General features: G+C 35.4%; 3 protein-coding genes and 1 non-coding gene across 4 annotated transcripts; 2 read left to right on the forward strand and 2 right to left on the reverse strand.

Moving 5' to 3' along the window:
• LOC102600437 (acetylajmalan esterase-like) lies at nt 1-1,299 on the forward strand. Its single transcript, XM_006342629.1, has one exon. It carries the CDS (start codon nt 1-3, stop codon nt 1,150-1,152), a length of 1,152 nt encoding a protein of 383 aa, XP_006342691.1. The 3' UTR covers nt 1,153-1,299.
• A 989-nt stretch (nt 1,300-2,288) lies between these two features.
• Nucleotides 2,289-2,375, reverse strand: MIR827 (microRNA MIR827). The gene has a single exon (NR_127248.1). It is a non-coding gene; the product is annotated as a microRNA MIR827 (primary transcript).
• Nucleotides 2,376-3,228: 853 nt separating this feature from the next.
• Nucleotides 3,229-9,628, reverse strand: LOC102600760 (poly(ADP-ribose) glycohydrolase 1-like). Its single transcript, XM_006342630.2, has 11 exons — nt 9,334-9,628; nt 8,671-8,859; nt 8,177-8,280; nt 7,636-7,840; nt 7,446-7,550; nt 6,397-6,515; nt 6,082-6,225; nt 4,975-5,095; nt 4,653-4,856; nt 3,861-3,923; nt 3,229-3,693 (listed from the first exon to the last, which is right to left on the reverse strand). Exons 1-11 carry the CDS (start codon nt 9,580-9,582, stop codon nt 3,505-3,507), a joined length of 1,692 nt encoding a protein of 563 aa, XP_006342692.1. The 5' UTR covers nt 9,583-9,628; the 3' UTR covers nt 3,229-3,504.
• A 155-nt stretch (nt 9,629-9,783) lies between these two features.
• Nucleotides 9,784-14,253, forward strand: LOC102603912 (6,7-dimethyl-8-ribityllumazine synthase, chloroplastic-like). The gene is made up of 8 exons (XM_006342382.2): nt 9,784-10,003; nt 10,112-10,233; nt 11,247-11,342; nt 11,635-11,730; nt 12,648-12,726; nt 13,431-13,477; nt 13,782-13,841; nt 14,072-14,253. Exons 1-8 carry the CDS (start codon nt 9,853-9,855, stop codon nt 14,117-14,119), a joined length of 699 nt encoding a protein of 232 aa, XP_006342444.1. The 5' UTR covers nt 9,784-9,852; the 3' UTR covers nt 14,120-14,253.
• Nucleotides 14,254-14,274: the final 21 nt, after the last annotated feature.

Raw genomic sequence — 14,274 nt, forward strand, 5'->3', positions numbered from 1 at the left:
ATGGCTTCTCTTTTTCTATCCAAATTTTCTTTCTTTCCTTTACTAATAATAATAACTTTATTTTTTCACTCTTCTCATTGTGATGTCCTAACAAAATGTCGCATCAAATCACTTTTCCAGTTCGGCGATTCTCTCGCCGATGCTGGAAACGTGATCCGCATACCTGGTGCCGTCACATCGGCCCAGGCATGGGGTTTACCTTATGGTGAAACCTTTTTTCATAAACCTACTGGACGTTTTACTGACGGTCGTATTATTACTGACTACATTGCCTCTGCTCTCAATCTCCCATTCGTCAATGCTTACTTGGACAAATCAGGTGTTTCCTTTAGTCAAGGTGCTAATTTCGCCGTTGCTGGTGCAACGGCGATGAATAATTCTTTTTTGGTGGAGAAGGGCATTGGATTTATAAAATTCAATGTTCCTCTCCCCAGTCAATTAGAGTGGTTTAAATCTCATCTCCAGTCAACATGTGGGTCCAAATGTGCTAGAACTCTACGAAACTCTCTTATAGTATTAGGAGAGTTTGGTGGAGTTGATTATTGGAATGCTTTTGCTGGAGCGGGAACTAAATCTGAACCTGAGGTACGTACATACGTACCTCTAATTATTGATGGCATTATGAGTGCCATCAAAGATGTGATCCAATTAGGATCAACTCGCATTTTGGTTCCAGGAGTTCTCCCTTTTGGGTGTCTATCAACATACCTAACAAGATTTCCTGACACGAATCCAGATGCGTACGATCAATTTGGTTGTTTGAAATCTTATAATAAGTTCGCTATGTACCACAACACTGAGCTGAAGAAGGCTCTAGAAAATCTACAATGTGAGTTCCCACGTGTTAAAATTGTGTATGGGGATTACTATGGTGGGTTCAGGTTTATTTTTCGATACGCCAATTGGTTGGGATTTAATCCAAACACATTGGTATCGGCATGTTGTGGAAGTGGAGGACGATACAATACAGACGGGGGATGTACGGGAACTAGTACTAATGTATGTCCTAACCCGTCCCAATACGTCAATTGGGACGGGCTTCATCTGACAGATGAAGCTTATCATCGTATTTCTGACGTTGTCATCAACAATATGCTTCCAAAATTTGGGTGTTGCGGACTTGGAAATTCGAGTGTACTGTCTAGTTATTGAGTTTTGAAGGTTTTTGTTTAATTTGGGTGTTTTGATTTTGTGTTGTGTGTTTGTCATGATTTTCTTTGTATTTGGGTTTTGTTGATTTTGATGAAATGTGTTACGTTGTAGTTGAAATGAATATGAATAAAAGAATTATTATTGTTGTGTTGCAATAAGAGTTAATTTTTACGTATGAGATAATAATTAAACTTTATTCATAATGACAATAAAGTTATAAAATGAATCTAACAACTTTTATCGCAACATAATAATTAGATTTTAGTTGTTATAGCAATATAATACATAAATGTGCCCTTTAACTTTGACATCTGTGAGCTCCAACTTTGAATATACAGAAGTAGACACTTAAACTTGTATAGAATTTCTACAAGTAAACACACGTGTCCTACATGACATCCTATATGGCATCTTACATGTTTATTTCACGTAGAACTTATGTGTTCAGTTATTCAATTTTATAAAAATTTAAGTACGGTGTATTTATAGCTTCAAGATTTATTTTTTTTGTTTTGTTTTGGGGTGTAGGTGGGGATTGGGGGATATTTGGGTTTTTGTGACTATGATGAGATGTGTGCTGTCTTCTCCATCTTAGGTGGGGATAAACAAAAAATAAATAAATTATTGTTGCAGATAATACTTAAACTATCATTTATTCAGGTTAAATTAATAATAATTAAACCTTATCCACTAAAAATGATTTTTTATCATTTTAAAATTACCTACCATAACATCAAAATTACAAATATTAGTTGGAAAACCCTTTGATATGATCAAATATGAGTTGTATATCTACAAAATAGACCAAAATCAGTTATTTTCTTGATAACTCAAATTCCTCATAAAGCATTTGAGCTAAGATTGTTCATGGCATGAGAAATTTGGAGGAAATGAAAAACTAAGTAAATGTATAGGGGCGTAAAATGAAAACGCAAAGATTCTAGTAGCAAAATCACGACCTTTTACTAAGATATAAGAAAAAAATAATACAAGCTTGAGTTATGCGATGCTGGTGGAAGGAAACAAATATTCAATAACCAGTGAAATTAGTTAAGGTGCACACAAGTCGGCACAAACACATCGACAGTAATAGTTAATGATCAAATAATCTTGGGATTAACATGAAGTGATGAAGATGTTTGTTGATGTTCATCTAATCATGGCATATTAATGGTTGCAAAAACTATGCCAAATGATATGATGAATAGATGACCATCAACAAACAAATTCATAACTACACAATTTTAGCATATATATACCTATATATACATGGAATTGCTCCATCTAAGTCGAGGGCCTTTTAGAAACAACACATCTACCTCCACAAGATAGTGACAAGGTCTGTGTACATTCTACCCTCCCCAGATTCCATTTGTGGGATTTCAATGGATATGTTATTGTTGTATATACCTATATTTACACAAGAGCTTGAATAATATTGTAAGAAGAAACTAAGAAGATAGCAAATTGACAATGTTTTGTTGTAAGTTGTATGACTATTAATATATGCTCAGAATATCCATATATTCTATGAGAAGTATATGCCTTGAGAATATACCTTACTTGTCCTCTATAAATTTGGGGTTTCTATTATTGGTGGGTGGGTATTTAGAGTATTGTTTTCAATTTTTCACACATTTTCAATGATGAAAGGGAGATAGTTAAATTTGTAATACCGAAAGGGTGTGGCCTAGCTATTAATGAAGTGAGTGAATTATGAGTGATCATGATTCAAATCTCAGCAGAAACAAAAAAAAACGCACAATTTTTCACATGTGTTAACATTGGTTGACAAAGTTACTTGATACATGCAGTAAGAGGTGATAGGTATCCAATGGAATATCAAGGTATGTGCAAGCTAACGACCCTAAACATATCACTAGTTATAAAAGACGGAAATTGTAATCCGACCAAATAAAATTTACCATATGCTTCTTATTGGGGGGTGTTTCAGAAATAGACTCTACCTTCACGAGGTAGGATAAAATCTACGTACATTCTACCATCTCCAGACCCCGCCTATGGAATTACATTGGGTACGTTGTTGTTGCTGTTGCTTATTAGTGGGGCACCTTAGGAGTAAATAGTTTTTCTTCCTTTCAAACCTTTCACCCGATTTAGCTAACAATCAATCAATTATACCACAATTTTACAATCTACAAGTATCTAACTTGACTAGAGTATAAGTGTAATAATAACAGCTAGAACTTCATCTAACCAACAACTCCTCCTATCTTAGCTTCACATTGTCGGTCCCAAGTTCGAATGTTGATAGAACCATGATGACACATCTCACCTTATAATACAGTACAATGAAATGGCGTATACATGCACCGAGCAACATTATTAAGCTCAACAGCACGAACATGTTCGATCATCATAGGAATCGTTGAGTATGTCATCGTGAGAAGACAATGACGGAATGAGCCAATTGAAGAAACCTACTCTAGTTTCTTCCCTCAATCTCTGAGATGAGTATTCCACCAACACATTCCAAAGCTCCCCTGCAGTCCACTTATGTGAAACAATCCATTGAGTCACCTAGACCAAGTTTTCAACAAAGAAATGTCACACGCGGATATAAGCTTCCAAGACTTTCAGAAACTATAACAAATCGGCAAACATCCTTAGGATTAAACATATCAGTTCAAAGTCGAATGAAACTTCGTACCAGACACATTATAGAATAATTAACAGACAGAAAGTACCTGCTCCAGCATCTGCAATGCTTCCAGTCCAAATGTATAATACAAGATGAAAGGTCTCATTGCCTGTAGGAGATGCAAGGAGATAAAAATTTAATGTAAAAAAAGAAGAAGATGATGTTCAAAGTGAAATGAACATCTAAAAGAAGGTATTTGATATTTTGACATTTTACTGCATCCATCTCTGTCTATATGACATCATTTTCCCTTTCCGAAAGCTTTTAAACGTCTAACACAATTTACAAGTAGCAATAAAGCACAAACCATTACAAGTATCAAGAATTCAAAGATTATTAACCTCAAGTTAAAAACTAGACATAATACATAAACAGTCACTCAAACTTGGCCTCATATGGCAAATAAACACTCCAACTTTGAGTATGCATATCTAGACACCTCAACTCATCTCCATTGTGACAGTTGAACACTCCAACTTACAAAATGATCTTCCGAACACCTCCAAAATTTATGTGACACGTGTCAGCGACGGGTGTCCATGAGACACAGTGGGGATGAGTTGGGGTGTTAAGTAGTTAGTTGAGACCAAGATGAGATGTTTAGATGTGCACTCTCAAAGTTGAAGTGGTTACATGAAGTTTGAGTGTCATGTTTATATATTATGCCTAAAAACTACGATGCGACTCAAAAGGAGAGAGAAAGAGAATGCGCCTAGACATTGAAAAGAAAGCACTAAGTACATTTATCCCCTGAAAAAAAGGCAACTGCTCTGTGCCTCACATGAGCCAATACTTCCCGTATAAAAATGCAGGAAAATGTCCAAGGAGAATGAACAACCTGAGATGCAGCAATCCATTGAAGCATAGCTTTAAGTTGAGGATCTCCTCCAAAAGCACCACAACCCCAATTTCCGGTCACAACACCAATTTCATGCTGAATATTGTCTAAAGGTTGACACTTGTGCCCCTCGTGATTTCTGGCTAACTGATTCCCTGATGTTCCCACGGTTGCTTGAGATGAAGTTGAAGTATGACCAAGTGACTATCGGAGACAATTAAGATCATGAAAAAATTGAAATACCTATAGAGCTATGGGAAAGGGGAGAAAAAGGAAATAACAAAATGAGGGAGATTTAGAAAATGATAAAAGGAAATCCCACCAGAAGATTAACAATGGACCTTCCACCGGTGGCGTTAACAGTTTGATCATCTTTGAAAAGCTGTTGATACTGATGACACTTGCATTGATCCATGAAGCCACAAAATGCTTTGTTAATCTCCCTGCACAACATATTCAACTTATCATCAATAAATAAATACAACTACCAAGCATTTTTGCTGTAAATACAAAAGGTCCATGGTTAATCAACTAATAGTTAGAATTTCAAATGTCAAAATGTCTCACCCTCAGTGCAGAATATGCTAACCTATCAATTCAACGTACAGCCTCACATGAAAAGGGAAGAAAAAAAAAAAACTACTTTACCATCTCAAAGCGACTTCTCATTTTATCATCAACGTGTGTTATTTGCATTTTTTGCTAAACAATGTCAATTTTTTTCTTGTCTACCTAGTGAGATCGCACATCCATGTTAGTATCCACATCTCTGTGACACTAATCTTGTGGAAGTCCATCATTTCCCCAAAATGAGTGTCTTAGAGATGGATGTGTAGTCAGTCATATAAGAATAGACTAGATTGTACCTTTAATGACTAAAATATCTACTTTTACTTTTTTATTTACTTGGTAATAGAGAAGGCAGAGATTACGGGTTCAACTCACCGCCACCAATTATTAAAAGAAGTTTCACGTGCTTGACCATGAAAATAATCATATCCGCATGTGAGGGGACATATTGAAGATACAACAAAATAAACAAAAGTGTACTCTCTCTGACAGCTTACTTCTAGATGAGGTGGTCACAGTTCAACATTGTCTCATGAAAGAATGAAACATATTGAAGTAGATTGTCATTTCATTCTAACAAAAGGTCGAGTCAAGGTGCACTGCGACAAGTTTTGTCAATTGATCAGTTTGCAGATATTCTTACAAGGTCACTCTGTAGCTCCAGAATTGAGTACATTTGTGGCAAAGAGGAGCATACAACGTGTACAGATTTATTAACAGATAAACCAGAACCTAATTGTACCTAAAAGATAATCCAAAACATACAGAGTTCAGTATCATCTGTTTAAGGACTCAACAGACTTCATGAAACAATTATATTCCAAAGAAGCATTTTAAAAGAGTACAGAAACTTGTGTACCTTAGAAGGCCTTCAAGTCGGTACTGGCTGTTTCCCGGGCAGCACAGTGCATCTATTGCAACTATCCTAGTCTTACACCTTCCAAGAACATCAATGTCCTTTTTGTCGACATAGTCACCATTAAACCGGAATGAAGAGGCATGCCTTCACCAGTTGAAAGATGTGAAATAAGCGGAATTACAGTTAAAGACCCAAAATGTCAGCAAAAGATTTCCATGTAATTATAGCTTCAACAAATTAGCAAAAGCCCTATTTGTTCCAAGTTAACTTAGTAATGTGTTGCAAATACGCAATTCATTCTCTATATAAACTCACCTGGTATAACTCGAAAACCTTTCTGTACCAACAATTTCTATCGCTTCATTGTCTGCCATGCACGGCAGGAAAAGCATGCCAGCGATTAACTCTGGATTGATCATAAATCGAATTTCTTCCTAAAAGGAAAACTACCTATTAGATATTATCTTTGAACATATACACTCCAACAATCAATTGGGGCTTTGTGTATAAGATGTAACTCTTTATTGGGGCTGAGAAAATCCAGTCCTCCTTAGAAAATCTATAGAAGTCTCATTTATAACTAAGACATGTGCAGCTCTGGCTGAGAGACTTTTAAGTCGTTTTGGAATAAGTGTGAGATTTAGAGAACTTCCTATATAACTAACCGTAACTTAGTTTGGAAAAGAGTTATGGTAGATTGATTGATTAAAAATAGAGGTGTTGAAAAAATCGAAAAACCAAACCAAACTGGAACCCAAACCAAACCTACTTGATAAATAGATATTCTTCAGTTTGGTTTGGCATAAAATTTTAAAAACCAACAATATTTGGTTTGTTGGTATTTAAAAGAAACAGACTGAACTGACAAAAAAGCGGAACTGATAAATTTGTACAATCTGTGGTTTGATTTATGTATCTAATAAACCAACTTAGCTGGTTTAGTTACTTTGTAAGTTAAATCCGAGCCAAAACAAACTGCAAACACCTTATTAAAAACACGAAGATGCAAGTGGATCATTTTACCAATCAGTACAAAAGACAAAGTTTTGGTTGTAAGCAACAAAATGATGATGGCAATGGCATTCTGAATGTCGAAAATCAACAGACAATATATCAGTTCTCTTTTTAATCAAAGCAAAAAACATAGGGAAGCTTTTATGCAGTGCATTCACTTTAGGAATTAGACAAAAATCTCCAAAAAAAAATTAACTTCAAAGGCAAAAAGTGTGGTGCATTGTGGCAAAGGAAGGACAAAAGCAACTTATTTGATGAATTACTTTGAAAATTTCTTAATAATTGAAAATAATGGCTAATGGTTAGATTCAAAAATGTGAAAACGAAAAGAAAAATGTCCAGAAAAGAACCTGCACACAGCCCCTAACGAGAGCACCACCTCCTAAATACATGTTAGCAAAATCAACTTCAATAGCTTCACGTGATTGATCTTCAATTAATCCGGAAACGGAAATCTAAAAAGAAACAGAATGATATCATGGCGTGTGAAAAAAAAGAGACTTATGATAACTGGATTGAGATTACAGTTTCACTTCTTACCTCAAAATGGCAAAGGGAAATATTGGACTGGCTCCATAATTTTTCCTTTGGATAGGGAATACAAGATGGACTATATTCTAAAGAAAGAACCTTTTGCTCAAACGACACAAAGCCCACGGGTATAGATGAACATATCCTCCCAAAATAGTGAACAATGCACTTCAATTTATTTTTGAATGCTTCTTCATAATGATCATGTAGACACCTGAAAAACATGTACGTCAGCACATGAACTCCATTGATTCAATTTAGACAGTTCGAGATATTTAAAGACCACAGTGCAACTATGAAAGTGTACAAAATAATCGATCTGTTCTTATTCTTCAACACTGTATAACTCATTCTGGCTTACAGTCGTACATAACAATTATTCAATTAAGAACTTACAATCTAATTATCAACCTAATGAAACTATTTATCTAAACCGTATCCTAAGATAGAGAAGTTATGTCAAGTTCTCAGAATATAACAACTCATATAGAGATATGAACAGAAAAACAAGCCTATGCAATAATCATATCAGACAGTTCATGAAACATACACAAATAAGTGATCGAAGTTGATCATTGGAAGATGTTTGGCACCTCTATGACTGGTAGGAAATAGACAAAACAACGCGCATGCAAGAAGAGCACTGATTAATTCCTGGAAAAGAATATTGAAAACCATGAAAATTAATGCTACAGATACTTGTTACAACATCGAATAATCAAATTCTGCTGCAGAAATCAGTTAAAGGGGTAAAAGAGGTATGAAACAAATTTATTGTGGAGTATCCCATACGAATCTCAGGTTGTGACATGAACTCATTTGGGTGTATTCGGTACAGGAAGAAATCTAGAACGGAAAGCTAATTGCTTTAAAGAAGGATAGCTCTTTCCTGCCTGCATATTGGCCACAACCACACCAACCCGCAGTGGCAGAGCCAGAGTTTTACTAAGGAGTATCACAATATAAAAACCAGCCACACATAAAAAATAAGGAGAGTTAACATATAGTATATATATATATATACATAAAATTCTAAACTACTACCTGACTAAGAAAGACAATGCCAGGCTCTTGTGATTCCAACAAGCGAAGACCGGTTTTAACTCCTTTCAAAACTCCATCATCAGCATTCTCATAATGAGTTTCTAGCAATGAAGGCAATCTCAAAAGCAAGTTAGCCAATTGTGGCACCACTTCTTCGAACCATTTTGCAGCTTCATCCCTAGGAAGCAACTGCACAAACAATCCAGCATTTTGTAGACAATTGAATCAGTTCAAACTTTTTTTCATAATAGACTAGTAGCTTGTTCGACCAAGTTTCTGGAAGTCAAAAGTGTATATTTTTCTTTTTAAAAAGTGTTTATTTTAGAGAATTGAGGTGTTCGGCCAAGATCTTAGGAAAAAACATTACTCCTTCTCCCTCTGTTTAAAATTTGTTTGGCTATATTCATAGTGCACAGGCAAACGAAATTCGGACATAGAAACTTCAATTTATTTGAAAGTACTATAAATCACGATAATAAAAACAGAAACGTTTTCACAACCTATTAACATTGATCAAGCACAAATTATTGCGCTAATATTATCAAAAATGCTTTTCAAAATCGCAAACTACTACTGTACTTTTAACAAAAAAGATTGAAATTTGTGCTACGATAATACAATTTATGTGTTCATGAACAGAGAATTAGGGGAAAAGAAGTTTACATCGTTGAAAAACAGAGCAAAACCTTGAGAAGCAGAAGTATCAATTGAAAAATCGTGGAGGGAGAGAGAGTTTCGAATATCGGAAATGGCGATGAAGAGGACTTCGCCGGAGTCAATTTTGCTGTGATTAGGGCCTTTCGAGAGATCGGTAAGTGCTTCAGCTACCGCCGCCGGCCAAAAAAGTGAAGATGATCGGAGTGAAAAGGGTAAAAATGGAAGAATTGACTTCAAGTCTTCTCTCTTCTCCATTAGAAGAAGACTCTTTCTCTCCTGCAGTAACACAATTCGTTATACGTATCGTTTTTTTTTTTTTCATGTTTAACGGAAAAAAATTAATCAGCAAAATGAGTTTTTTTATCGTTACATATATACGTAATATTTAAAATTATATAAATAAATTAAACTTGACAAAAATATTTATTTTAAAACGGAGTAATACAGCGGTAAAAATTAGAAACGCCACTGTTACCAAAACCCAACAGGAAGAAGAAAGTCAAATCACGGTCTGAGAAGATAAAAATGGCGGCTTCAGCTTTCGGACAGTGCAATCTTCTTCCTCGTACAGCATCTGTGAATACTCAGCAGTCTCAGCGTCAGCTCTACAGTTTGTCTTTCCATAGACAAACTGTAAATTCTTCACCTCCTGCACTGTCATTCACTCAATCTATAGGTTAATACTATTTCTTCGTTTATCGATTTCGATTCGATTTGATTTGATTTGATATTGTTTGGTTTTAATTTGGGGATTTTTTTTTTAAAAAAAATTGGATTTGATTAGGTTTCGGGTCTGCAATTGAGAGACATTGTGTGGATCGAAACGGGTCGGATTTGATTAAAACAGATGCTGTTCGTCAGTTGAACGGTTCAGTTATCTCTGCTAAGGGCCATCGGTTTGCAATTGTCAGTTTTCTCTCTCTTTTTAATCTATACTCTGTTTGATTGCTCGGACTCTCCAAATATGTTGCTATACTCGTGTCGGATCATCTAAAAAATGGCATTTTTTAAAGATTTGAGCAACAGTTCAATACAATAGTCTTAGCATTTCATTTAATAGGGTGATAAGAAATGAAGGAATGTATTCTCCCTTAGTCCCGATTTATGTGATGTAGCTTAATCTGACACGACTTCTATAACTTGAAGTCTATAATAAGTTATAGATGCTTGTGTAGCTATAAATATGTCATTCTTTTTGGGACTGCGACAAAGGGAGTAGCTCTTTTCTTACATATGGTTGTGATTTAGTAGACAAGGAATTTAAGAAATGGAAAAACAGTTGAGATGGATTTAAATTATGTATACTGATAGTGTAGAAGTGATTGATTAAAACACATCTTGTTTTATGACATGACTTGTTGGACCTCACTTAATATAAAAGTTAGTTTTTTTTAATACAAGAAAGAAAGATACTTGGAATATTTTTAGCTTATATATTAGAGGTCTTCCGTCGTCTCTTAAACTTCACTTCTAGTCAAACACTGTCACATAAAATAGGACATAGGACATAAGACGGAGGAATAAACATGCCAAAAGTACCTTAGTATATGGTGGTTGTCATGCTTTGTTAATTCCAATAATAGCATGTCAATTGTCATTAAGGGCAGCCTGAAATGTTAAAAAAGAAAAAGAGTATTCAAGACAGAAGTATGCCAATCATTTTGGAATAGATTAAAAAGGAAAAAGTGTCACGTAAATGGAAAAGGGAATTGTAGTTTAAAGTAGTGATTTTTAATTGTGGGAATTAATAGTTCCATTTGAAGAAATTGTGAAAGTCAATTGATACAATTCGGGTTTGGTCTGTAGTTCTGTTATGTTTTTGGTTTTACTTGAAGTCATATAGAAGTTGAGTTCATTTCATTGGCAATGTTTCTAATAGAGTGTTATTGGAACTGACTGACCATCTGCTGGTTCTAAAGGTGGTTGCACGTTTTAATGATCTGATCACCAAGAAGCTTTTGGAGGGAGCTTTGGAGACTTTCAAGAATTACTCGGTTAGAGAGGAAGATATTGATGTATGTTTTCTATATCTAATCCTTCCTTCCTCCAAAACCTGTATTTTCTCTTAAACTTGATGCAATTACTACCGAAGGTCCGCTTGCCATGAAAAATCTAAATGAGAGCTTGATTGCTACATAATACCCCTCTATGACATTCTACACTAGAGCATAAAGATCTACTATGGGATAAATGGCACTTCTATGTTATGGAGAATGTTGTATCAGTAGATCGAATACAGAATAAGGCGTGGTGGGAAGTTGTCTCTTCCATTTCATGGCGTCATCTAGTTTTTTCCTCATAATGCAGGTTGTGTGGGTTCCTGGTTGTTTTGAAATCGGCGTGACTGCACAGCTTCTTGGAAAGTCACAGAAATATCAAGCAATACTCTGCATTGGGGCTGTGGTAAGCTCACTTCCAAACATAAGTTTACCTTGGTAGTTTTTCCTCCTACATTATTTGCCTATTCTGATTCTGTTTCATTTGATGATGTTTTTTGTATTGTGTATGGAAATATGGATGATTGTGGTAAGATGCTTAAGTTATTCTTTTGGTTTATTCTGTTTTGGCTTGTCTTATGTGTTCATCATTGTGCGTGAACTGATCTTTTGAGTTACGGAAGGGGAAGCAACTTAGAGTATGATGAGAAGCATTAACTGTGTCTTTTGTTCCTGTTGAGAAAACTGGCATTTAGTTGTGATCCTCTTCCTTCAACAATGGAAGTATAAAGCTGAACAAATAAAACTCAAGCACGGCAGACAGATTGACTAGGCTATTTTGATAGATAGGCAAATTTATTAAATGAAAGAAGCTATTGAACTTTAGATTCCTTACTGAAGATATAAGTCATTTGATGGACATCTTTAACTAATTCACATTGATGTGAGGGAGGGAAAAATCTGTGGGTCAGTGTCTTCTAATTTTTCTTTGTTGGACTGGTCAAACGTTTAGTTGTTTTAGTTGGACATAGTAGGGGAGGCATGCCCAAATTTCAGTGCCTTATTGTGAAGTAACCTCATCTGAACATACTGATAAACACTATAGTATTTGTGCCCTGCTGGATTTCTTTCTCAGTTAATAAATATCTGGAAAGAAAAAGGTAATATAAAGCTAAAACTCTGTGCATTTCAAACCCAAAGAAAGAAAAAATACATCACAGGCAAGAGATTGAAGTGCCTTCTATGTCGGTACTTGTTTCTGTAAATCAAATAGGCACCTTTCTGCTTTCCCTATGTCCGAATCATAACCTAATATTTCCTTTCTTCTTGTTGGTGACGTGTATCATTGTCTTTAATTTAACTTTTTTGCTTTGTGGCTAGTAGATCAGAGGTGATACATCTCACTATGATGCAGTCGTTAATGCTGCCACATCTGGAGTACTTTCAGCAGGTCTAAATTCAGGTGAGATAACATACTCCATTATAATCCACATGAGCAATAATTAGTATGCTAATGTTTAATCTTTTTGCAACTCTTCAGTATTATTGATAGATAAGATTTTGGAACATTGTTTAAACTTTGAATGTAATATCTGGAATTAAATATGATGGTTGAAATAGAGGATTGTTATGGGACCATCATCCAACAAAGTGAAAGGCAAGGTCTACAAAGTGTTGTGAGACTAAACATGTAATATGGGGTTGTTAGGCTTCAAAAGTCCTAACATATTCACAGGATGAATTTGTTAATCTGGATGTTTGGACATACAAGATTGATAAGATTAGAAATGATAACTGACAGAAGGTGTAAGTACACATGAAAGATGAAAAGAAGGGTCGTTGAAGACTAACTATGCCTTAAACTGTCATCTTAGATGGTTAGGCTGTGTCGAACACTTAGGCATAGTACAACAACTTGAAGATCCTACGTTTGAATCCTAGTTAAAAACTGTGTGAGTTCATTTGCTCTAGTCCTGGTGTCATATTTACTCGATGGTTGTGCTTCTGAGCAGTATAATAGGATTTCCAATGAATTTATCAAGGTACAAGGTGGTTTGATTACCTCTGTTAAAAAAAACTACATCTTCTGTCATTATATGCTATTTTCAGTTCAATTTTTTCAATTGGCTGGCCAAACTAAAATCTCCCTTATGTAATGAGTTGCAGGTACTCCTTGCATATTTGGTGTTTTGACATGTGATACCTTGGAGCAGGTAAGCAATTAGCCATTATACATGTTGGTGTTCTATCTTCTTTGTCCATTGTATAAATAGTGGTTGGAATAACGGATTCACGGACAGTATAATCTACATCAGCTGAGAGGTTATACCTTGTAGCTTTGTACAGCGAGATAGTCATTGTTGTTTCATGTACTTTAACAGAGATTTGATAGTGGCTGTTAGGTTTTATGGATTTGTGTAACATATACTCTCCTTGGAACTAAATTTGCAATATTCTTCTTGGCTGTGTGAATCTATCTTGCTCATGTATGCTAACCAACATCGTAATATAATGCAGGCTTTCAATCGCGTTGGTGGGAAGTCTGGGAATAAAGGCTCCGAAACAGCATTGACAGCTGTAAGTTGCCTGTGATTGTGTGACAATTAGATTTTATCCTCAAAACAAGTTCAATAGTGTCTGATTTTGCTCAAATTTACCTTCCTTAATATTTGATTAAAAGGCCCTGACTAATATAATTTATAAGTCATTAATTGTTGAAACTTAAACATCAATAACTAAGACTAAGTGTTCTGTTTGCAATAAGTAACTGATCTTGAATAATGCATATATTGTGTTTAATGTTTCAGATTGAGATGGCATCTTTGTTTGAGCACCACCTAAAGCCTTCAGAGTAGACGATCCTTCTTATCGCGACAAGGTTCTGAATTTTCACCTTTAAACAGAATCTCACTCGCATTACCATCCCAACTAGTTACTCCGACTAATAAGGTTAGACATCCGATTTGAAACTGAGCTACGAAGGAGGGGGGGGGGGGGGTGAATCCTCCAA

This window comes from Solanum tuberosum, unplaced genomic scaffold, assembly GCF_000226075.1.
Source record: "Solanum tuberosum cultivar DM 1-3 516 R44 unplaced genomic scaffold, SolTub_3.0 scf00034, whole genome shotgun sequence".
In the NCBI taxonomy this organism is placed as follows: Eukaryota; Viridiplantae; Streptophyta; class Magnoliopsida; order Solanales; family Solanaceae; genus Solanum; species Solanum tuberosum.

Coding starts and splice junctions, on each gene's coding strand:
- LOC102600437 (XM_006342629.1), top strand. CDS start 1: ATGGCTTCTCTTTTTCTATCCAAATTTTCTTTCTTTCCTTTACTAATA.
- LOC102600760 (XM_006342630.2), bottom strand. CDS start 9,582: ATGGAGAAGAGAGAAGACTTGAAGTCAATTCTTCCATTTTTACCCTTT. Junction 8,860..9,333: donor TTGCTCTGTTTTTCAACGAT/GTAAACTTCTTT, acceptor TTGTTTGTGCAG/TTGCTTCCTAGGGATGAAGC. Junction 6,516..7,445: donor TCGTTAGGGGCTGTGTGCAG/GTTCTTTTCTGG, acceptor TTTTCCTTTTAG/GAAGAAATTCGATTTATGAT.
- LOC102603912 (XM_006342382.2), top strand. CDS start 9,853: ATGGCGGCTTCAGCTTTCGGACAGTGCAATCTTCTTCCTCGTACAGCA. Junction 11,343..11,634: donor TTAGAGAGGAAGATATTGAT/GTATGTTTTCTA, acceptor CTCATAATGCAG/GTTGTGTGGGTTCCTGGTTG. Junction 13,842..14,071: donor CCGAAACAGCATTGACAGCT/GTAAGTTGCCTG, acceptor TTAATGTTTCAG/ATTGAGATGGCATCTTTGTT.